At 39.3% G+C, this 25,795-nt stretch overlaps 1 protein-coding gene across 3 annotated transcripts in view; it reads left to right on the plus strand.

The window, feature by feature from the left end:
- Nucleotides 1-25,795, plus strand: part of CAMK4 (calcium/calmodulin dependent protein kinase IV) — a 175,954-nt gene that overhangs the window by 51,163 nt on the left and 98,996 nt on the right. For 2 of the 3 annotated variants that reach the window (XM_075488668.1, XM_075488667.1), the window contains one exon: nucleotides 16,102-16,160. The exons of the other annotated variant lie outside the window; for it this stretch is intronic. In XM_075488668.1, the coding sequence (XP_075344783.1) occupies nucleotides 16,132-16,160 (29 nt within the window). In that variant the 5' untranslated portion in view covers nucleotides 16,102-16,131. The remainder of the gene's footprint in view (nucleotides 1-16,101; nucleotides 16,161-25,795) is intronic. 3 annotated transcript variants of the gene reach the window in all.

A 25,795-nucleotide genomic window follows, 5' to 3' on the forward strand; every position in this document is an offset into this window, starting at 1 on the left:
ATATAAAAATAGAGAGAGTAAGATGTGTTTAGCATATTGATAAAATATCTTGAAACTTTATATTTGAAATGATGGATGATAAATGCCTTTTGATGACATCCATTGAATTAACACAGTATTTGTACATAAATAGAGTCAAACTTTTAGGTTCTGAGAGTAAATAGTCACTATGGTAATATTGCGAAAATTAGTGCAAAAAAGCTATTACTGAAATGACTGAGCTTAACATAATTGAAGGTATGCTTGTATTTCCAGTGAATGAGAGTTACTGCAACGCACAGACCTTAGGCAATAGTATAATTCTATTTCTTCTTTCTTAGGTAGCACTATTTAAAGGAAAAGAGCCTGAAAATAAATGGCAGGTTTCTACCAATGCCCAGAAAATTGTTTTTCTTTGTTATTGACCTAGAAAAAAGCTTCCAGAATTGCAGAGTATATAGAAACAAAAGAAACGTTTGACCTTTGCCTGAAAACACAGCAGAACTTGGCCTCACCTAATGAGTTGCTGCACAGTTAGAATCTTCTCCAGTCATAAGAAATGCCAGCAATCTAAATAAGGATTCAGTCTACTTTTTATGAATTTGTTATGTTTGAAACAGAGTTAATGATTCATATAAATCACCGAATTAAAAGATTAACTTTCCCTTTATTTCTTGTCTGCCTGATGGCATCAACAAGAAATTGTCATAATAAACTAAATACAGTTCAGTGAAAGATGAGAGAACATCAAATATGTTTTGAAAAAAAAAGTTATGTATTGTACTGGAACATAAATGATGCATAGGAAGGTTGGTCATTTTCGTTACCCCCTTGGCATGATTAAAAAATAGGTATTTTAGAGTCTCAGGATCCTTGTGACTGACAAATGATCAGAAACACATGCTTGGATTTAATTTAGAAATGCAGAGCCAAGTGCTAGATTCTCAGTTTTCTCTTCTTTCAATCTACACAGTGCAGAGAAAAATGGAAAATGTATGCCACATCTCCTAAACTCATGAATTTGTTGCTCTTTGTATTTCAGATACATTTTCTAATTGTTTCGCAAATTCTTGTCTGAAGCAGAGACATGGTGTGAGGTTGGGGAGTTCATCCATCCAAATTTTCGTGGTGTTCTGCCAACCCACATGAGTCTATGTCCCTGCTGGAATTTTCACCTAAAACCCCTGCTTGTCTGCCTGAGACATGCACAGAATTTAAAACATGGTAGATAAAAGGTTGCAGAGTCTAATCAGTCACTTAATTAGTGTTGAGCAGCATTAATTAAAAAAATGCTTTCTGATGATCTGGTTCACTTCTGCTCTCAAATATAAGAGAATGATTGTAAGAGAAACACTCTGAAATGGTAGCTACAGTAATTCAAGTTAAATACCTTTTGTTGTTGTTGTAATGAGAAAAACATGAGTAAGACAATAGGGTACAACTATTACCATGTAGAACACTATTTTCTTTTTAAAATGGACCCAGAAATAGTCTGACAGCTAACCTCTTCAGTCCTGATGATTTACTAAAGACAGAAACATGCATTTAAATGGCTAGGTGTCAAATTTGAAAAAGACAGGAAATGTTTAGAGGACAGTAAGAAAAAATATAACAAGGCTGCTTTCCTATGTGGAAAGCAAACACATGTCTTCATGTAAAAAATTCCTTAGCCCACTAATTTCTTAAAACGCTGATGTCTTGCCATCGTTTTACGTTTTATTGTCATGGTTATCATGAGGAATTCGGTAAGCAACGGAAGTGTGCATTCTACCAAAATCTTTTCTGTAGCCTTTTTCACACATCAGTTTAATAACAGAAACTTGTTAAAAGAATATTTGTTCCTAAATGAAGTGGTTTGGAAAGGAAAAGGTTGGTAGAAATACAGTGCTTTTTCCCTTCAAGTGGTATGTGGAGAGAACTGAGGAGTTGACTGAAGTCTGTGAATTCAGTTACAGAAAAGAATTAAGTCACTGGCAAAACAATCCTGTGTCTATTCAGGTAACAAAGACATAAAGTTTAAAAAACAAACAAAGTATAAAAAACAAATACTAGTGGTAGTATTTATTAGTTGATTCATATGTACCTGGTGAAATGATGTATGCACTGAAAGCATTTTAAAGAGTTCTGATATTTTTCTCCCTGTCTAGCTTGGGAAAAAGGGTATGTTGTTCAAGTAGAAAGCTTTGTCTTGTAGTACTTGTGGGATAACTAGCGTTAAGAAAGTAAAATAGATTGTTTGTCAGAAAAAAACACAGGTCATGCCCCTTTCCCAGAAAGTGGTTACCCGGAATTTAGGGAATATAACAAGAACATACACCATGAATTACATTGTATACATTTTTAAATTCCTATTTTCGATCTATTGTAAATTGTAATACATGGTTGACGAAGAGGTGGAACAATTTCAAAGGTTTCTGTGCAACAGGTTGCAATCTATGTTACTATCTTAACAGTCTAATTTTATACATGCAAATCTGTTCTTCAACTAGATTAGGTTTATCTAGGTCTAGTTCATGATGCTTAACAAACAATAGTTTTCTGTCCTGCTTTCGAAATTGGATATATGTGCTCTTTATCAGCTTATTAGTATGTTGTGTTAACCTACAGTGAAAAAAGACTGTCAGGAATCTATTCAAATGGCTTGCTGATAAGGCTTGATTTGTCCAGTAAATTCCAGCAAAGTGTTCCCAGTTAGCTGTAATCACAGATATCTTAGAAGATACACTAGCAGTAAGCTGTTACTGCAAACTAATATAGAAGATCAAAGTGCGTTTTTGCAGTTTTGTGCTTAAAGCTAAATCTATGTTTATGGATTTGTGATCCCTTTTTTTTTTTTTTAAGCATGAGTGCTGGATACTCAGTGTATTCCCCTGAGGTCATCCATTAATGAAATAACTGGAGATACTGGATACATCATGCTTTTAAGCAACGTTTTTATATCTTTGTTTTTGAAAACCCAAGGGTAGGGGAAAACAATACAAATAGAGATAATTTTGCTATAAACATCATACTTATCATCATGCTTCATTAATAACGCAGCTAGAAAGAGAAATACGGGTGTTTGTCGCTTTGCAGTTGCCTATTCAGGTAGTACTGGTGATGTGGTGTATGATTGTACAGGTATTTCAAACCTAGTATTTCAAAATCACTTCCCATTTACTTAGGGGGTTTTTTGAAGTATTTATCACATTGCTTTTCTGGAATTTCTTTCCTTTTCTTCTCTTTCCTTTCTTTTTAAAAGTACTTTTATTTCATGTCAGTGTTAGGTCACTCTACCCATTTGGTGCAGATGCTGGCTATTTAGAAATCAGCTACAATGCTCTTGCTGTAGCGACTGTTCCCTTGTGTAATGAGCTTCTTGAACCGTCAGCCTTTAAAAAAGAATACATACATTTACTAGAATGTTACAATTTTTTATAACCTGCAGAGTACAAGGAGTGAGTGAGGTGGTACAGACATCTCTTTTTCAAATCCAGTCATAGAAAAAGGTATGGAGTCCTTTACCTGTCACTGAGTTCTGAGTTCTAAGCTGTTCTTAGCACTGTTCAATAAACCTTGTTAGTATGTGCAGTGTATATTTTACTGTTAAAAATGGCAGAACCCTCACTAGGCTTGCTGCTCACTGTGTTTCAGCCATGACATCCACAGCTGGCCTGCTAGGAAAGCATGAAAGTGCTTCCAAAAGTACCTACCCAATTCAGTGATGAATGGACATCTTATTAATAAACCAGTGGAGTTTAGTTAGAGGAAAACCACACAGTGCTTTGTATATTCACTCCATAAAAACTGAAAGCTGTGATGCTTTATCCAGTTGTTGTGTAATGTCAGTGCCATTTTTCAAAATTCATGGCAATCAATAGTGAGTCTTGTACTGTAAAAATGAACAAGTGTTTGTTTTTTTTTCTTTAAAGTAACAAGATTTGAAGAGTACATAGCTTTACTCCACCAATTGCCTGTAGAACTGCTGTTGTGTGCAGCCAGGACTTGTCTAGGACCATTAGATCTTCTTGTCTTCTCATCATGCCATGAGTGATTGATAGCTACTGTAAGATTTATTCTTTGATTACCATGGTAGGAAAGCTGTAGTTGATCAAAAACAACAAAAGCAATGGTAAAAGCAGTTCCCTTTTTATTTAAATGTTAAGTGATATGCTGCAAGCGCACTTGAAACTAAATGGTATGTTTGGCATAAAAAGCTGACATTTACAAAATGCCAGTAGGTAGGTAAAAACAGTGCAAGAGGGCAAAGTTTGCTTACTAAATCTATTGTTAGTAGTAGAAGATCAAGTTGAAGTGGTTTATTTTTTACTTACATTTACATACAGGAGCACAAGGGAATTTCTGTACTTGTGCAAGAAAGGATGGTCTCGAGGGGGAAGATTCTAGACAGTCTGTTAAAGGTAGATACCTATCATTACTTTTTGCATTCTTCTTTAAAAGTTGGGTTTTTTTCAGCTTACAGAATGTGTTTACCTTTATATGAATAGCAGGCAGACGTTCTTTAAGGATGGTGATTTTTCAGGTTTGTTCGGGCATACCTGATTTAAAGAAATTTGTTCACTTTAAGTTAGCCACAGTAGCATCTGTCAGACCACAGGCTGCTAGGTTGCACAACAGAGATGTGTACAATTGGCACCGTCCCGTTTAGACTGTATTTTAGTGAAGGTGTCATGAGTTATGCTCACATGCAAGCATGGGGTTTGATACTAGCCTGATGCAGGTGCCACAGATGACGTATTTTGTGTGGATTTTTTTCCCTCAATTGCTGAATGTGTAGTGTTTGAAATGGCATTGGGTGTAACAAGTCTATAGCACTGTTTTTTCACACTTACCACTTTTCATGCTGTATTGAGCTTTAAAATTGGCATCCCAGTTAATTCTGTTTTGCAAGTTTTGCATCTTCTCCAAGATATTAATGATTGAGCTAAGCTGGAAAAAAAGAAAGAAAAAAGAAAGACGTAAGCTATTACCTATTCTTCATTTTATTCTTTCCTGTACTATTCTTCATTTTCTAAGCTTGAAAAGCAATACAGTTGTTCCCCTCAAACTTCGCTTGCAGTTTTCTCTCCGGCTCTTGTTCTCTGCTGCATTTTTTTGTCATTGCATGTTCTATTTCCTCAAACTCTGAAACCATAAGCCTATCTACATATTTTCTATTTGCTGCTACTTCTATTCTGAAGTCCTTTTTCTCACTTCCTTTCTTACTCTTCAACTTTTCACTTGGCATGTCTCCTGGCCCACTCTGCACGCTCCCACCACCCGCTCCTCTCACCACCTTGTCTTCATTTGTCTGTCTTCTTGCTTCAGCATGCTTCCCTTCTCGGCTTCCCTCTGCGTCTCACCGTCTCAGCCTATCTCATCTCCAGAAATATAGATAGATATAGATACATGTATGCATGTCCTTCTCCATTTCCCCATCTGGGATAGTTTCTCTTTTTTTTCAAAGGTCTGTCCTCCCTGTGTTCTTTCTTTCTTCTACTTTGAGTGGTGGTGTGCTATGGGGAACTTCCCTGGTGCATGCCCCACCACACAAGGTAGCTGCTTTCTCAGCATGGTTTCATCACACATGTTGGTCTGCGCTGGTTGGAATGGGACGTGGGGAGGCAGAGGATAGAGAGGTCCATGATTTTTTTGGTATTGGCTGTATCAAGAGAGTATCAAACACTGTTCCTTTACAGAGATGTGGAAAGACCTCGTTCATGAGGGAAGGGCATCACGGTCACATTTCTGCTGCTGTTGAGAGTCTCGGGGAGAGACTGCCATGATCTTCATTCACGAAGTCATTGCTATATGGGCTGCAATACTTAGAAAGGGTGGGAGTAATTTCTCCTAACCACAGACAGTTACTATTATAGTTGCCCATGTAATGCTTCCTTGGTCATCAGAGTTAAAATAAAACACTTTCAGGGCATGTTTCACCTGACCTGTTCCAAACGTCCTTAGAATGGAATGAATCATGTTCCAGAATTGCCCATTTCTCTCTGTTAACTGCAAAGGGAATTTAGATGATTATGGGGGAAGTAAATACCAACATCTGATCAGATGAGTTTTGTTCACTGCTTTTGTACAGACTCAGACGGAAAGAAGAAAATTGTATTGAGTCAGACAAGTAATTTGATGGTTCAGAAAAGGTATTCAACACTTCTCTTAGCATCGCAGACTGTTACACAAATGGGGAGCTAAAGCTGAGGTAGAGCAAGACTGTTTGTGCTAATGAGGCATCTGATGAGTCTGCTAATAAGGAAGAATTACTCGAAGTCCTCTGTTTTAACAAGACCTGATGTAAATACCGTGGGGAGTTAAAATTAGCCAGAGGAGTTTAATACTTACTGTCTCAGCTGCCGCTCTTACTTTGAAACAGCACATCTTTCTAAATTCCCTTGAACTGACACTGTTTGCTTTTCACTCTTTCTTTCCTCTCTGAAGAGAACTAATTCCTTGGGTGCAATTGAGAATCCTCCTCCAGGTTAGGCTGGGAAGAAAATTTATCTGAAAAGAGCCTGGCTAACTTTGAGGCTATTTGATTGATGCTCGTGAAAGTTTTAACTGGTCTGTCAGAATACATTGTGCTGATGGCTGACATCTTAATGTGCTTTGGCCAAATTCTTCCCAATTGCATAACCTCTTCAATCCCTTTAACTCAACGAGAAGGTGAAGAGTCGGTTCATTCTAAGACTAGATGTGCTAGAGAAGTAAAGGCTTTAAAAAATCAGTAGGACAGCCAATTTTGAAAATGTTGCCATATGCTAAACTTTTTCTAGTGCTCAGTGAAATGGTCTTTACAAGGAAACCTTAGGCATTTTCGTCATGCAATTAGATCATGTTAACTGATGTAGTATCTGAAGAAAGAACTAAAAGATTGTCTGGTTTTTTCAACAATGTCAGTATATTTAATAAGATATTACCTCTTCCTGCAAAGCTTGCCGTTTTAGACTGTCATGGCTAAAATAATATTATTCCTCTTACAATTACTGTACAGAATATGATGTTCACTTTAGTATATGAACATTACTTGAAATAACTGTGGAGTCTTTTTTTTTTTTTTTGACTCATGCATAAATTTCTGAAATGGAACCAGAACAGCAACTTTCATTATAGTGCTGTGTAGCACTGCAGGAGTATTTGAGTAAATGGAAATAATTTCAAATTATTGCTGTGTACTGCCCATTTCTGGTACTGTGGAGTACAAAAATAACTTTGTGTATTTGTTTGTAATAGCCCTGTCCTGGTTTCAGCTGAGATAGAGTTAATTTTCTTTATAGTGGCTATGTTTTGGATTTGTGCTGAAAACAGTGTTGATAATACAGAGATGTTTTAGTGGTTGCTGCACTAGTCAAGGACTTTTCAGCTTCCCGTGCTCTGCCAGGTGCAGAAGAAGCTGGGAGGGGACACAGCCAGGATAGTTGATCCAAACTGACCAAAGGGCTATTCCATACCATATGATGTCATGCTCAGTATATAAAGCTGGGGAAGAAGAAGGAAGGGGGGACATTCGGAGTGATGGCGTTTGTCTTCCCAAGTAACCATTACGCGTGATGGAGCCCTGCTTTCCTGGAGATGGCTGAACACCTGCCTACGCATGGGAAGAAGTGAATTAATTCCTTGCTTTGCTTCGCTTGCATGCGCAGCTTTTGCTTTACCTATTAAACTGTTTTTATCTCAACCCTTGAGTTTTCTTACTTTTGCTCTTCTGATTCTCTCCCCCATCCCACCAGGGGGTAGTGAGCGAGCGGCTGCGTGGTGCTTAGTTGCTGGCTGGGGCTAAACCACGACAAGCCCTTACAAAATTAAGATTTTGAGGATAAATTGAAAAAAAAAAACAAACCCCAACAAACCTCCAAAACAAAACTTCAAAAGCAACCCAAAGCAAAAAAAAAGAATAAAAAAATTACTCCAGTCAAAAAACTGTGAGCCTGCTATACGCAACCATGTTGTAAATAGCTGTATTTTCTGCAGTTTCTGTAACTGAAGTGATTGTGCTTACAAATGGTCCATGTAATGGTAAACTTTCAGTAAGACCAAGAAGATCCCCTTTGGGGATCGTTAATAGAGTGGTAGCTGCAGGATGGGAAGTCGTCATCAGGCAGGGTAGCCCTGCAGTTCCAGTCCTCCCATTGGCAGGAGGCTGCCCGCCATGGTCCCACGCCTTCCCCCTCCCTGGGGCTGGCCACTGATGCCCTGCACGATCTGCTCTCCTCTTCTCTGCACTGGGAGTTGGCAGAGCGTGCTTCTTGTGTGAGCTTGCCCTCCTCTTCAGATGCCGTCCCTTAGGGCAGCACTCCCGTCTCAGACTAATGGATGCATCTTTCTGCAAGGAGTAATGAAATTACAAAACCAGACTTCTTTTTTTAGTAATCTCCTCCTTTCTTCTACTTTAGTAGAGGCAAGGGGCTTTCATTTATCATAGCCAGTGTTTTTCATTATTGGACAAACTACACTGCTATAAACTAAGCACCCAAACTAATTACCCATAAATCTATGTTTATGGGTAATTACTGTTAACTCTTTGCAAATTAAATTCACTCTGATGGACAAACTATGAAGCTCTGACTTTCTACCATTACAGTTGATAGGAGTAGATTTGAAACTTAGGGGAATAATTTCACATCTTTAAATTCTAATCAGGGACATTAATAGAGCAAACTGAGAAAAAACAAGCTAACTCTTGATTTTGTTAATGATGCTGGCAGTAGACCTTTCTGATAACTGTAGAAAATGTGCTGAATGCTCTGTTCCTCCTTAGGAACAAAATGGGATGCTCTGACAAAATTGCGTAGGCCCTTGGTGGGAGAAGGGGAATGAAAATGGAGCTGAGGTGGTTAGTTGTGTGACATAGTAAATGGGAAGTTTGCTGATTTTACTTTATTTTTTCTCAATATTTGCAAAATTACATTGAGTAGTAGGTTAGCAATAGTTGTTAGTTTCAGCAGGAAGCTAAGCACATTTGTTGAGACATTGGATATCAGAGTCTTTTCCAACCACAGTTTGCTTAAAAAAAAAAATAGGAATGATCGAGTCTTCTCTGTCCTCTCTCACAAAATCTATGTTATTTCACAGAAATCAACAAGTGAGCCTAGAAGTTCTCCACAACTGGGAATTACTTTTGCTGCCTATGTTATTGTAGTATGACTGCAGTGAACATATACTTTCAAGTAATACATATTAAGCCATCATGTACTAATCTAGGATAGCTTCTGTAATTATTGTTACCAGTAACTGCGTATAAAATATGTCATATGTGTGGTGAAATCATAGTCTGAAGTACAAGCTTGGAGCTCATTAAGATCCTGAATAGTGTTAACAGTATTTTCAAAGGTTGATTACTCTGATCATTTATCTTAATGATGGTGCCTTTCAACAAGCAGCAAATATATCTTTCTTCAGATTTGAATGGTTGGGATTTCCTCTGCTTAGATTTTCATTTTTCCTAAAGCTAGACACAATATCTATCCCTGTTGCCTTGCAAATAGTAATCAACATGCCATGCATTTTTCCCTCTTGCCATCCATGGCTTATTGAAACATTTGGTAGCTTGATACTGGCTGAGTATTGTCTGACTGCCTGCTAAGTTTTCTTTGAAGATGTCTTCCTGTTTGCCCAATTTTTTTAATAGTCAAAAACCTACTGGCTAGGTTGAGTCAACTCTGAACAAGTAATCTCAAGAGCCAGTGTGGGCATGGTGTGCTTTTCCCACAGAACAGCATCATGCCCAATTGTGGGTGGGTGTTCAAGCCTCAGGTATCCTCTGTTCGTTAGAGGACACAGCGTAGCTGTGCAATGTCCTCTGGTAGCATGATTTGCTGTCTTGTCCTGAGGATAGCCTAGGTGTGGCAATCTGTGTCTCCTTTGAATTTCAAGTACTGGGCAAATACAAGTGAAAGGTGGTGATATGATATGACTGATAATTCTGTTTTACCTGCAAGAGAAATAATACAACTGATAATAAACTGCATTCAGAGCAAATTCTTTTATGCAGAACATGTATTCTTTTACAATACGTTAATACTGTGGCATAAGGAAATTACCAGAGGTTGAGGAATTATCCATGAGGTGTTGTGAGACTGTAAGATGTCATCTGCTATGAAAAGGGACATTCTGCATCAGAAATTCATGCATGTTTACTAGGAGACAGTAGGCTGTGGTAAATGCCAATGTCCAGGAAATCAAGCAGATTTTTAGAAATTATGACAATGGCAAAACACTATCACTAAACAAAGCAAAGGAAAGTATTCTTTAAATCACCTTTTATGGGGATTAATTCAGTATTTGAAGGTGCAAATGAAATAAGTAAAAAAAAAAAAAAGCACTTTGACTGGGTATATTGCACTTATTTCTACTTCCATAAATAGCACTCTTCTGTTCTCTCACCCTCTTGTGGCCCACACTAGCATTTTTGTTCCCGTTGTAGTCTGGTGGTGCAATGTAACATGCATTACTTTCTGTAGGATGTAGGATGAAAGAATCTCTGGCCAGAAGTCGTGCACCTAGATTTTAAAGCGCTGCTTCCAGTCCTTGTGTATTGGTGAGATGTTTTGAGTTCCACGCTGCTGTAAAGAACGGGTTCAGCTCCTTGCAGTGTTTGGAGTTCACTGTTGTGTATGCTGCTGTTGACTGTAGCTCTGTGAAGTGGAGAGGATTCATTTGAATTCATGGGCAGCAAACCATTGAGTGGAAGCTCAGTGAGTCAATAGTGGATTCCCAAGCAGGGGCAATATGGTCTCAGACCAGTTCAACAAAGGGATAATTTCTGACTCAATACAAATAATACAGTTCATTAGGCAATGCAGCTGAGGCTGGCAAAAAGAATGTTTGTAAATGTACTTCAGTTTTCCTGCTGATAAATGCACTAGAAATATCCTAATTCCATCTGTCCTGTTTCTTTCCTTTCTTTTGAGAGGAGAAGGAGGATTTGCAATAAATAACAAGAATGTTGTTTGGGATTGTGACATACTGAAGTATTTGATGAGTGTAACTTCATAATATTTGGCCTGTGTGCTTACCCCTTGAGAGCAATCCAGTGACCAAAACTAAGCTGTTTCACAACCCAAATGAATCAGACAGAGAAATGTGGGTCTTCTGAGTCAGGGTGACTTTTTTAGAATTTCTTTCCCTCTTTCTCTCTACAGAGTTTTGCCATATGGGCAGGCTATCTCAGCATCTCTGCAGCAGCAGCAGCAGCATCATTTGATCTCTCCGCCTGTAGCCAGGCCCATCCTGCTGAAAGATTAGCAGATGGGCTATGTCAGAAATTAGCAATTTTCACTGGAAGTGTAATGCATGTATATTTAAACACCTTGGGTTTACCTTTCAAAAAGGCCAGTATGCCACTTCCTAAGAAGTCAGTCTAACTTGACTTCCCCAAAGAACTCAAATGAAAGAATAATGCAGCACTTGGAAGTCAGTTTCTCAGATAATCATGTCCCTGACACAGACTGGCACAAAAATTGTATTTTAACAAGAAGGAGAGTTTTTGCCTCCAGGCAATAATTCGGGAAATTTACTTAATTTTCTATTATTGTAGCTCAACACTGCAAAAAATCCCCCACACTAAGCTTAGGTCTTACTGGAGCTATTTGTGAGGTCTATGATGAGGAGGTTTTTTTGCCCTTTGGTAAAAGCTAAGAGGTATCTGAACTACATGTCTAATTTCTTTTTCATTTCCCTTTTCTGTTTGGTTTTTTTTTTTTTTTTTTTTTAAGGCCTTAGTAGTCACATGCTAGAAGAGTGATGCCACTAAAGGAAGGTCTCTCTTGCTTTTTACTTTTGGAGCAACGAAGGCATAAATTTAATACTCTAATTACTCATCTTCACAGATTTTACACTACTACACTCTGCAATTAGGTCCTAATACTACTCCATTGCTGATGGCAAATTTGCCCTGTAGATAAATTTTGCATTTATGCTGCTACAGAAAGGCTTACCAAAGACAAGGGACTTCAAAAGTGCTCTAATTGGCTAAATGCAGCCATAAGGGGAAACCCAGAGATGTTGGAGTAAATGTAGGATAGCAGCATGTTGTTCAGGTACTAGGCTTTTTTCCTAAGGGGACTGACACAATGGCTTTGAAGAGTCCTATTCAGAAATAAGAATACAGAGAAATGAAGCAGTTAATTTGAAATATATGACCTGAAAGTCCTAAGTGGCTTGTAATAGCCTGTAACTAGCTTCATGTCAGAACAAGAGTATATAATAGATAGAAATATTTCTCAGTAACATCAGCTTTGGAATTACTTTATTGCTTATGTATTTGAAAGATTAATAGATACAGCTAGACAGGTGTTACTTAGTTTTTCTATACCCTGGAATGCCAGTTTTGATTCTTTAACATTAGGCTGCTTTGAGTGTGTTTTGTTCTTTATCTAACTGACATTTTTCCACATTGTGCAGTCATTGTCTACATGTACAACTGCGTGACATCACCATGTCCCACTTCTGACCTAAACTATTTTTCAGACCTACATCAGATGTCCACAGTTGAAAGGCTATTGTATAACTCAGCTACTATTCACTCTTTATATCCTACCTCAACTTTCTGCTTTCTTTGAAAGGAGATACAGAGGGTTTCTAATGTTCCCGAGCAGCAGCAGAATGCATTAGATGCTGTCAACTCTAAGGAGTGTTAAACTTCTCTTTTACTGGGAAAATGGTTTCCAAGAGTAATGCTGTTATTGAAAACTTCTGTTTTCCTGTAATTACTAGAAAAACATCTTGCTGATGTCCTTCTGATGGTTCTGTTTGTTGCTTTTATTTCCATAACATCTTTCCCAAGGAAAACAGAAAAATCTAGGGTTTTTTGTGTTACTGGTTTCAGTGTGGTATGGTGTTACTTAAGCTAGCTCTGAATCAGTTGTCTTCTTCCCGTATGGGTTTGCCAGGGGAAAAAAGATAGGTGAAGTGTGTTTAAACCCTCATTAGCATCAGCTTCTGTATTGTGCATGTTCCAGTGTCCTGTGAGAAAATCATGGCCCCATGGCTGTATGTGTAGTCCCTCCACCTCCCTCAAGTCATATTGAGGTATGTTCATCGTTTTCTCTTGCTATGGCTAAACATTTTTAAGTGCCTGAATTAGTTTGTAGATATACTAGTTTCCATCAGTCTGAACCACATTTTTGATATAACCAGGGAAATGATAGACATTTAGGTGTAACCTAAGGCTATAACATTTTTACTATGAGGCATTTTAGTTTACATTCTGCCTACCTAATTGACTAGCTGATCCTAAACAGAATTGGGAGAGTTGCTGAGATAATCGGTGCACAGTCTTCCCAAAATATGGAGATGCTTAGGGGAGATAAATACGGATCATGGGTAGTAAGTTACAGAACTGCTGATAGCACCAGCAGGTAAATGGAAGAAGCTGAAGACTGCAGGAGGAGAGGGACAGAGAGTGGGACAGAGCCTCCAGTGTCCTTGAGACTGTGGTCTGCATTGGGCACACCACTTTTTGGATCCTTGGGCGTTTACAGAAAATGTAATATGCTTATATTACATTTTCTAATATGCTCACACTAAAGACTGCGTTTAGCCATGATAATTAATATTTTGTCAGCCGTGACCACTGGGCTTTATTGTCAAGATAGGACATGGTCCTCCACAAATTTCTGTGATCTGTGTACTTGCAACAGTTTTTCAAGTTTGTCAGTGTATTCAGTGTTTAAAAAGCATTAGTGTTGTTTCATTAAAAATATTAGTTTCCTGACTAAATTCCCAAATTTGCCATTGCCAACAGGTTTATTATTAAGTCAGTGGAGGAAAAAAAATTGTATTTTCGAAGATTACAGATGGAGGCATGAGGAAGGAATCTCTGAATGAAAACCTGGATAAACTTCTCAGCATTATAGTGAACCTCAAAAAAATATACTTTTTTTGTCCCCAGGATGTATCAAATAATTTAAAATTATATTATACTTTGCCTTCCTTTTTGAAGCCAAAGCTTTAGAGATCCTGACCTCACTAAAATTCTTTATATAATTGACATGTGCTACAACTTTGTGCTATAACTTTTGCAAAATAAAAACATTATTAACTAGATACTTGTACTGCATATGAAAATATTGTAAATACATAAATAAGCAATCTGGATGGATGGTCTATGAATCACAATGAGTACTGTACATACTCTGTTAAATCTTCAAAAAAGAATTATTGTTCAATTTTGGATGAGTTTAGGTAAATCAGACTCACAAAATCCCAGCCCAGAAGCGGCATTTCAACATGTAAAGCTCACTAAGTTTGCGGAGTTTGACTTCAGTAGGTGGCAGCACGTAAGATCTCATTAAGGATATTTTCTCTTTAAACATCAAGAAAACAAATCATGGGAGGGTGTGGCAGGAGTATGTGATATCTTTCACAGCTTAGTTCTTATTCAGAGGAAGATGCTGTGCATATGAATGCAATGCTTGATCGTCTCTCTGTGGGGCACAGTGTTGTGCAGCATGGCTGGTCAGCCCTTTCCAAGAACCTGCTTGTCTGACAAGAGGCTCATGAAGATCTGTAGAGGTCTGTGTCAAAGCCTTCCTTCCCTGCTTGTGCATCACAGCTCCTTTCACAGGTCTGGTGGCGTCAGGCTGTGGCTGATGTGGGTGCTGAAGCCCATGCCTGCGGAGGACATCTGCTGTGCAGGGCAGGCACCAGCTATTTGCTTACATCGACAGCTAATTGTATGACTGTAACTGAATTAATGCTTATAAGCACATGAACCCATGCATGGGCACAACTGACCACACTTTTTATTCCAAGTCTCTCTCTGGAAGTACATGGGGAACTTTTTTTAATATGTTTAAAAAATAAATCGTGGATCTGAAAATCCTATACTGACTATGTTGCAAATACTGCTTAACTGTGATTCTATTTTATGTTCTAATAAAGGTTGGAAATGCCAGTCTTCATATGTGTCATTGGAGTATGCTGTGCTTGAAGTTTCAGTATGATGGGGAGACCATGAAAGAATTAATTTATTTTTAAATCTGTAATACACCATTATCTTGAATTCTTTATGTACAGGAGTACAGACCAACATAGATTAGATTAGAATCATTATCCTGGATTACAGAGCAGCTCTGACAGCTACAAAGCTTGTCCTTTAAAAATGGAAATTGCAGTCATTGAAAACTACAGTCTTTCTCTAACATAGCCAATTAAACAGTGGCTTGGTCAGTGGCTGGTGTAGGGAGCTTCAAGAAAAGATAAAAAGATGTTCATGGGCTAGAAGATCTGGAATCTCCTCCTGGAAAATGGTAATTTCACTCTCGTAACTACAGAAAAGAGCTCCCTCATCTCAAGCATTGAGTAGTGGTGACACTTTATTGAAAACTTAATTCACTGTACGTGCACTTGCTTGCATATGTATGTCATTAGTTACCAGGATGGTCTGTGATCACCGTCACTGTGAATGGTTTCTGTGACATTCTGAACATCCTGTTGAAGTTCCTGTAGGTGTAAATTTCTGCATCAGGAGCTGTCAAATAATAGGAAGATAAAGAATGGAATTTCACAAAAAGCAGAAAAAGCAACACAGAACAGAGGACACAGCAGTAGTTCTGGGAAGTGAGAAAGCTGAAGGTGCATAGTTGATTAAATTTACCAAGGAAGAGATTTGAGAAATGTGCTAGGAGGAAGAGGAAAAAGAAGAAAAAGTTAAGTCCTTTACTTAATAGGGAAGACAAGCAAATAAAACATTGTGTAGAGAAAGCTGGGGTCTTTGTAAAAGGTTAATAGAATATTAAAGGCCCAATTAGAACAGATGGGAGAATATTTAGGCAAGTCAGAGTGCTGATGTCGGTGGTGAGTTGGTGATGTTCACCCCAGAATGCTGAAGAAGGAAACTCTCGGGACCGAAACCTGAGTCTTCAGCTGTTACCCTTGAGAAGTGACTACAGGCAGGTGAGGTCCCAGAGGTCTAGAAAAAGCAAAATACAGGTGAGTGAAAAAAGGGTGGAGTGCGATTGAGTCAATAGATTGTAGTTCAGTAAGGCTCACATCAACACCGGGAAAAATATCGAAACAAGTTATTAAATGATCAATTTGTAAGAGCTTACAGAGCGGTAAGAGAGTGCAGGCAATACTGGCATGGCTTGAGCCTGTGTGTGACCCACAGGCTTTTTGGGTTTTTTTGTTTTGCAGAGTGTCTATGGCCTAGGGGATAAGGTGGACATGGTGAATACGGTGTACCTTGCCTTCTGGTAAGATTCCCACAGAGTTGTTGTGCTGGGTTTATGTGGCAAGGTTTTGGTAGCGTGGGACTGCAGGGGTGGCTTCTGTGAGAAGGCACGAGAAGCTCCTTCCATGTCAGACACAGTTGCAGCTGCCTCCAAGGTGGACCTGTCGCTGGCCAAAGCTGAGCCCATCAGTGATGTTGATGGTGCCTCTGTGATAACATATTTAAGAAAGGATGACAATCACTGCACAGTGGCAGTGTGAGAGAGAAGTGAGAACAATGTGGGAGAAAATAGCCCTTGCAGACACCAAGGTGAAGAAGGAGGGGCAGGAGGTGCTCCAAGTGCCGGAGCAGAGATTCCCCTGCAGCCCGTGGTGAAGACCATGGTGAGGCAGGCTGTCCCCCTGCAGCCCACGGAGGTCCACAGTGGAGCAGATATCCCCACTGCAGCCCATGGAGGACCCCATGCTGGAGCAGGTGGACATGCCCTGAAGGAAGCTGCGACCCCATGGAGAGTCCACACTGGAGCAGTCTGTTCCTGAACCACTGTACCCTGTGGAAAGGGCCATGCTGGAGCAGTTCATGAAGGCCTGTATCCTGTGGCAGGCACCCCGCGCTGGAGCAGGGGAAGAGTGTGAGGAGGAGGGATTGGCAGGGACAAAGAGTAATGAACTGACTGCAACCCCCGCTCCCCGTTGCTCTGTACCGCTGGGTGGAGGAGGTAGAGGAGTTGGGAGTGAAGTTGAGTCTGGGAAGGTGGGAGGCATGGGGGAAGGTGTTTTTAGTTTTGTTGTTATTTCTCACCATCCTATTCTGTTACTAATTGGCAATAATTAAAATTAATTTCCCCAAGCTGAGTGTGTTTTGCCTGTGACGGTAATTGGTAAGGGATCTCCCTGTTGTTATCTCAACTCACAAGCTTTTCTATTCTATTTTTCTTCCCCCCATCCTGTTGCTGGGGAAGTGATAGAGCAGCGTGGTGGGCACCTGGCAGCCAGCCAAGGTCAACCCACCACAGTTGTGCATGGCATTCTTGTAACTCTGAGAATGGAGGTGTGGTGACCCCAGCCTCCTGCCCACTTTGCCCCTGGGGGCGTGTGGGACGTGGCACCAGGGTGGATGGTAGGGATTGCTCCAGGGTGGCTGCCTCCTCGTGGCAGGGATAGCTCAGGACTGACGCAGCACCGTTCCTGTGCGCACGTGGAGGAAATCCAACATTTAGGGAAGGGCTAGACCTACTTAGGTCTTTCCCAGCCACCAGTACCAAAGTCTGCCCAGCTAGAAAGGTCGAGCTTTATAGTTTTGGAAGATCAGACCTGATGTGATACCTCCCTTGTGCTTGCAGTAAGTTGGCATTTGGTCATCAGACTTAGGAGGACTGCAAAACTTATTGCTCTGATGGAAATAACCCTCCACTGACACAACCTGCAGCAGGGTGTATTGCCTTAATGCTATCTTCATTTTCTCAGTAAATCTGTTTTTCTGTTTTATGTATAGTATCAGTGTGCTCCCTGCTGCAGTCTCCTCTTTCTACTGTAGCTTTTTTATTGCAATAAAATTACAACCAAGTGTAAGTCTGCAGGTTACTGTTATGATGATGGCAAATTAGGTTTTCTGACTTACAATATTAAAAATGACACATTAAAAGTGCTCCCTATTATGGAAAATCAGTTATCTCAGTTTATCTTTTTACTTCAAAAATAGAATATCTTTAATGGAGAATATATGTAACTATGATCAGAATTTGCAAAACGTTATAACAAGTGTTCATTTAGGGAGCATTGGCAAAATATAATACAATCTTCCAAACTCTTCTGCATTGCCTGGCTTTCGGTCTTACCTCTTATGATTAGAAATGGCTGTCCCACCTGGTTTAAAGAAGAAAATATACAGAGTAGCTAGAAAAAAGCCAAAGAACTTTAAAATCTGCCATATATTAAAATTTTGGTTGTTAGCTTGTGATAAGAGATCCTGGGTTGGTACTGCACATAAACTTCTTGGCAAAAGCAACTTATTTCAGAGAAGCCATTGCATAGGAGTTGATGATTCAGCACAACACGAACCTCCAAGGAGAAAGTTGCATAGCTTACCAAAGTGAAGGCTATTCAGGATAAGCATGGGCACAAGAGCTTGCAGAATCCCAGAAATGACTTGGTCTAAATTAGCTGGTAAAGAATTTTGTTCAAAGCTTGGTTTAGATATGCAGATGTGAATAGCCACAAAATTATCCCTGTCTGATTTAAAAAGGTTACTTTTTTTGTATACAGAGCAATCTGCTAGTAGTCAAACTTCCGTAACCTCCCTTCTACTTCCCTTCCCTCAACTGGGAAAACCAAGAGTCATTACAGGATATGTGAAGCTGTTCGTACTGTCACATGTTGTCATTTAGTGCAAAGACCGGTTTGCCTTCTGCACCTGGAGATTGTAATGAAGAGCAATAATCAATGATGTTGACACCTACTCAAAGTACAGATTGTTTAAAACACTTCCTGATGAAGGAATGTATCACTGGAGAGAAACAGGCAGGCAATTCTGCAATGGTCCAGAGAGGAAGGTCTTGCAATACACTTTCGAAGGTTTTTAAAAGTTTTTACTGCTCAGCACTCTTTCTCCTTGCATGCACTCTTCATTAAGATTAAATAAACAATGTTTATTCTTCATTAGTATCTCTTAAGAGGAGGGGGGAAAAACAAGTGCTGCTTATGAGATAATGGTTTAAATGGTGCTTAAAATAAGGCGTGTGGATTTCCAGGGGGGCTATGTTCACTGAACTGTTTCAGTTGTCAGGCTTTGTGTGCTGCTTAGGGAGGGATGGTGGCTGCACGGCATGTCACATAGACTGAAAACGCATGCACAGAGTCTGTGGTCATGAGAATATGCCTGAGACTGCCAATCCAAGGATTTGGGTCTGCGTCTTGCACAGGTAGTCTAAGCACCTCGTTTTGAAAATTTGCCCCGGTGTTTCCAAAGTTCAGTACCAAGGACAAAAATCTGCATCCTGCTGGAAGAAGCAGTAGGAGGTCACTCGGTCCACTCCTACCTCCTTTTCTTTGCTCTCCCTATTTCACTGAACTGCCCAAACATGAGTAGGTAAGTACTCTCCTGTCCCTGAAAAGAGAAGAGCAGTCTCAAAGGAAACTCTGTTCTAAACAACATATTCAAAAGCAGTTTCTGCATCTATTGGCCTGCAAGAGCTTCATGTCAAAAAATCAACCTGACACTATTACAAGTTCATTTTCAGCCAACTTTCAGCTGCAAGGTTTTTTTCAGACTTGGTAGGAAAGAAATTGGTTTTCCTATTGGGAACTCCCCTGCTGTTTTTTAGAAAGACAGTTGTTTTTATGTGTGGTCTAACCCAATTTTTTAAAGGGGCTAAAGGAAAAAGATAAAAGAGCAAATATGTTTTCTATACATTTTTCTTCCATAGTGCTGTATAAAGTGCTCTGATCTTTGCCTCATATCTGCATTTCAGCAGTCTTACTTGAAGCTTTGTTCAGGAACCAACTTTCTGAAAGTCGAGTTACACCAAGGACAGCAACGTACACGCAGTAAAGCAGTAACCTCTGAAATTCACTGTAGTTCAAATTTTGCTTCCATGTTGTCAAATTAAGGTCTGAGATAATGATTCTTGCTCTTTTAGTAAGTCTGGGTCAGTTGTATTCTTCCATTCAATGAAAGGCAGGGAAGCCAGATTCATCAAAATGCTTTAAGATATGCGGTGTTTGTGGTCTGTTTCTGGTCCTCGATGTTTACCCACCAGCTAAACAGAGAATTAAGAAGTAGTATTTGAGGTGGGGGAAATAATCTAATATTAATGTGGATATTATAGAATGCAGCTAATTTTACCCCTAGCTGAAAGCCCACTGTTTTAAAAGGCAATAATGCTAGGTGTAATGAAGTGATAAGAATCCTTGTGGGATAGAGGTCTTTTTTATAAATTTCCTGAAATCCTTGAGGGAGGAGCCCATCTGGAAACTAGTGAGAAATATGCTGCTGCAGTCCCAGCAGGAATTAGCAGCTACTGGTCCAGCCACCGCAGCAGGGGTGGCTTGGACTGCTGCATTGTAATTAGTGTTTCACCAGCCAACCTAGCCCACATCTAAAGGATTACAGTTCTACAAATTGTTATCTGTGGAAGTTACAGGTTCAAGAATATTGGCAAGCACTGGTTTGATTACCATTTAAAAACCATGTATGTCTTTTGTTGGGAATGTGCTTATTTAGGGCTCCTTTTGTTTGCTGAATACAGTGAAGGCTGAATATTGAAAATACCTTGTTGGTCTATTGCAATGCCTTTGCAGGCCAGCCTGAACAGGAATCGATTGCTAAAAAGTCCTTTCACCTCAAATATTAGAAAATCAACACAGCAGCTAAAAGTCATAGAATCAAAATCTGAAAAGGTATGGATGTTTTTCTTGTCAAGATCAAACCAGACAGAACTCTGGAATGCAATGGAATTAGCTTTCCTTTCCAGAACAGTGTATGTTTTTTCCACCAACCTTGCCTTCTTCAAAGATTAGTTTTATTCCTTATAGAATGTGGGAGTTCAAGGTTTTTTCCCCCCCTACATTATGTTCATTTTGTGAAATTTTCTATTCTATTTACAAGTTGTGAAATCATGAGGGGGAAGGGAGGGTTGCAGTTGGGTACAGTTGCCTCAAATCCTGTGTATGTAGATACTAATGTTTAGAAGAAGCTTTTAGATCAAATTTGAATAACTTAAGAATTGCATGTAAGTTCACTGTAGAAAAAAGTTTGTTTTGATACACTTTCACATGAAATGCAAGTTGTGAGAATTTCCGAATTTACATGTATGTGCTTTTTTAAATGAAGGCAATAGTAGTAATGCCACGGAATATGCATTTTTTTAAATCTAATTTTCATTTGTATATATGTCAATAACTTTGTCAATGATTTTTTTGTTCTGTCCAGTCTTTAACTTTGAACAGGACATTTAATTTTGAAGTCTAGGAACAGTAATTTCATTCCTATAAATCCATTTTGACCTTCTAATCTATATATAAGAAAGAGTGAATTAATGTATTTTAACTTTATATTTCTGTAAACTGTACAAAAACCCCAGTATTCTTTATGGAAACCGATACAGAACTTCAATCTATTACTGCAGTTTTGGCAGCACACATTTCCACGGCTCTGTAATAGGTACAATTTTCTTGGGACCATTCATTCTTTCACCTGATTTGTTTGGACAAACTAGATTGTGTAATCGTTCTTTGACTGCATGAAGCACAAACTAATTTATTTTTCAAAAATCAATTCAGAACTTAAGGAATTTAATCCAAATGAAATTTACAGGAGATTACCTTGAGGACTGTATTTGTACTGAGTTGATTCAAAATGCAGTATAAAACCCGGGATGAGTGGGCATGGTATGGAGATGCTGACCTATTTTTGAAAGGACCAATTTTCCTACTTCCAGTGAAATACTGTCAGTGACTTTTTATTTTATTATAAAAACTGCAGCTCTAGGAATTCACCTTTCCTACCAACCTGTGACCAAATAAACGTCTGGCTGTGTTTCATTTTGGTTCCCATTTGTGTTTCACAGGCAAAGGCTTTTTGTGGGTGAGGGGGAGAAAATGCTTTTTCCAACCTGGCTCAAATTCTGTGTCTTTTCTTGCCTTGGCTTTCCTCTCTCTGCCAGTCTCCACCGCGGGTCCAGCCGGATCCTGCAAATTCCATTTTCTGCTTTATGTGCAAATTCTGCTGATCACTTCCACCTCCTTAACACCCCTCCTGGGCATCCCTGCCTTCCTTCCATCTGTGCTGACACCACTATTTTTGACTGCATGTACTTGAAGTGTGACCATGCCTTTTCTCTCAGCTTCACAGTCTGGACTCCTTAGCACAGCCAGGGCATTATGGTGCTGTTGCCCAATCTCTAAAACAGTGTCCTAAAATGCAAATTCAATAACACATGAGGATAATAATCAGAAAACTAATCCAGAATACTCAACAAATTGTATATTAGGGGGGCAAAAAGTTTTATACGTACATTTTTAATATTTTAAAAACATTTTTCAAATTTATGTGGAAAACAAGACACGTGCAGAGACCAGTCATTAAACTTTAGTCTAATTTCACATATTAAGTGGTACTTTTAATACTTTAATTTTTTCATGCAATCATTGGACTAATGGCTGAGTGAGTTTATCATATCGCTGAAGTATTTGTACTGCAGAAAAACTAGTTCTGTGCTAATACCGAGTTGTGTGTGTAGCAGCTGTGATACATTCCATGCACAGGATGTCATGAGGTTTCTCATGAGTTGTCATTGTCCTTGTTGTAGGCAGCATCACATGGAAGTGAGTGTTTTTTATTGTCCATTATGACCAAGTAGTTAAGATGTATACATTATTTTTAGGTTTTTTGTAAGTTTAAAACTGGATATAGAAACATCTTAGTGTAGTAAAGCATATAGCATACATAGTAAAGTGGTTTGGGTATTTTTTGTTCTTTAACTTGTTCACAGCTATACGTGGGCTTTTAAAAGTAAATCAATAACAGAACTGTTAAGCAGCTTTCCAGACAGAAACACATATGTCAGTAAAAGAGAATGGCAACATTTTCAACAGTGTAGAAATTCTAATTTTTACTGTTCTCTAACTTGGCTAACCATATATTCCAAGAATATGCCTTTTTTTCTATTGTTCCAGCCAACTTCAAATAATTTATGTTTTGAGTTCAGGCAGCCTGTTCTAGGCAGAGATGCAAAAAAACAACAACTGGATGCTCCTTTAAGCCTAATTTTCTTTAAAAGTAAATAAGTGCACACTTACACAAATATTTATAATAAATTATTTCATATAAATATAAGTGTATGTATATATACAAAGATAGATAGATATATATGTAAGTATTCACCAACCACAAAGAGGGAAGAGCTGGCAGGATCAGTTCTAAATATGCCAACACAATATAGTGAGTAACCTTGTGGTTGGACTCATCTGGAGTATGGGAGACTTAATTTCTAGTTTCTAGTCTGAATTGAGAATGGGTTGCTTGTCAATCACACACTGCAATGTACTTATGTAAGTGATTATTAGATGCTTGGGCTTAGGGTCCTCTCAGTTTCTTCTGTTGAAACTGTTCATGCTGTAGGATTAAATATTCCCTAGTGTTGGTATCTGCTGCTTATCAAATAAGTGCCTTAACCATTGAGTATAGGTGATCTCTTTCTATTGCACCATTAATATTTATCATTCAGATGAAGTGGAACACCACCTGCAGAGAATGAGACATTGAGAGGCTTGCAGTATATCTATCTCCCCATAAATGTCATGCCTATAGAAAGTGGCATGTTGCCACAGGAATTTTTGGTTTCTGCCTATTTGTGTTTTCTGACCAAATGTATCAATGCAATGCTTAGTTCATATAAATTCCAGACCAGCTTCTGAGAGCCCGGTTGATGGCAGTCAAGGTTTGATGTTGAAAAACTTAGCATAAGGGCAAGAGGTTACAATTAGCTGCTCTCCGAGCTTTTCAGTTGCACATGAGATTTTTTGCAGCTGAAGCTTCCCACTGCTTTTTGGTGATGAAAGCTTGAATGGCTCCAATTATATTGGTGAACTTCCAATTCATACAGGCTCAGGAAAGCTGTATGTGCTGATTCAGCAGAAGGCTTGCTGAGCTCCAGCAGGAAGCCAAAATAAGCAAAGCAAAATGCCCTTATTTGCACAAGGCAATTCTGTTTGCACATTTACATTAAGACCCATAGGCTGCTTCCCCCCCCCCCCTTTTTTTTTTTTTGTAACGGGAAGAAGCAAAGAGGTCCTGTTATCACCAAAGAGACAAAGAGTCAGGTCTGTACTAGTAATGGTTGTCTGCTAAGCTTTACACCAGGTGTGGTGTAAGCAGGTTGCCATCCTGTTCCTGAGTCCTGGTGCTGGTTTCTGGCATGGAAGAGAAAGGCAGTATTAGCTATTAGCTTGGTGATCTCTTTCCTGGCTGGTGGGAACATGTGGGAGCTGGGCATAGGCACAGGCACATAAACCAAAAGAGAATCCTCTGAAAGCATTCCCAAGTCTTGTGATATCTTGTCATCATTTTTCTCTGAATTAGGACTCCAGGGACATGCTGTCAGAAATCTTTACAATAGGGAATAATTTCTAAACTAGCCCCTCTGTGTATTTTGAACGGTGACTAACGAGCCTGATGGCAAACTGCTCATCTGGACGTGTCTTCATAAATTCCTGTATCTCCAGGCTGTCATACAACTCTTTCAAGGATTATGCTGCTTCTCTTCCAGCTTTGGGTACAGTCAGAAGAGCTGTTAAAGGTGGTGCCGTGCTACCCCTGCTGGTGTAGCTGTCCATCTCATTGCTAAGCCAGTTCTGTTAAATCATCAGAGGTGTTCTAGTGGCTAGATTTTTATTCATGTGGAAGACTTTGCAGAGCCACGTTGCAAACAAGTAAAGCAAACACTGACAATAGCGTTACTGACACACAGTGACTGCCCTCCATTGCTGCAGCAGCAGCGAACACCTGGAGATGTGCACAGGAATGGTAATCAATTTATTTGGATCATCAGCTGCACAGCTTACCTAATTGTGCCCTCAACCAAATAAAATCATTTCTAGAAGGTTTGCTGCCTACTTAGTAAGAGCATACGTAGACTAACGAGTTTAATGTTTATATTGCAGTCTGAGTATGTGAAGCAAGGTACAAGAATGATTTGCAGTTTATGCAGTGACTTCCCCATTACAGTGCTGTAGTGAAATACAGGAGAGGGGGATAAACCTTATCACAGCAGGTGCTTAGAATTTTATCTTTTAACATTTTTGGTTGTACTTAAAAGATGTGACAGGTTTTTTAATGTGTATTTTTTTCTCCTTGCTAAATAGAGCCTTTTGAGACTTGGCCAAGGAGAGGACATCTCTAATTAAATTCATGTAATGATTCTGGGAGTCACTGAGGCTTGCAGTACTCCCACACATTTATCAATACAGTGTTATGAGAGACAAATCATTTAAGCATTTGAGATGAAGTGAAGATTACTTTATGTGTGCTTGATGCACGCAAGCCCTCAGATGATTGAGCTGCGGAACCCTTGCCGTAGGTGACCTTTCCTGATGAAGCAGTCTTTCTGAAATAAATCTTCTCAATCAAATGCCAGTTCTTGTTCTCACTCATGTACTCATAAAAATATGGACATGCCTACTCAGAGCATTATCTGGCACCTGTGCCCATGCTGAGGAGAGAGAAGTGCAGAGCATGCATGGTGCTTTTGTACAGCAGCGCACCCAGAATAATAAACCCTGTGTCACAGCTTTATTCATATAGTCAAACATGGCTATGGCATTCCACTGTTTAAAAGAAAGCTGCTTGTGTCATTCTGCGGCTCGTGGTCATCTCCTGTAGACATAGTGAGATGGGTTTCTTCTGGTTCAGAGAGATCTATAGTGCAATTGGGTGTGTGGTATATACGAAATCCTTTCACGGCAGAGTGGCTGTGTGCAGTCCTTCATTGTATGTTATTTGGGAAGTCATGTATGATAACAGCAGTCCCCTCTAGCTTAAAAATCTGCAGCTATTCGGAAGTGCTGAGTCGTAGAGTGGGTGACAAATCTCCCGAGGACAGGAGGCTTCCAAAAATGCCTTAAATCCAGTGCTGACACATAGCACTTCAGTGCCTCCATT

Source organism: Mycteria americana, chromosome Z, assembly GCF_035582795.1.
Source record: "Mycteria americana isolate JAX WOST 10 ecotype Jacksonville Zoo and Gardens chromosome Z, USCA_MyAme_1.0, whole genome shotgun sequence".
NCBI classification, from domain to species: domain Eukaryota; kingdom Metazoa; phylum Chordata; class Aves; order Ciconiiformes; family Ciconiidae; genus Mycteria; species Mycteria americana.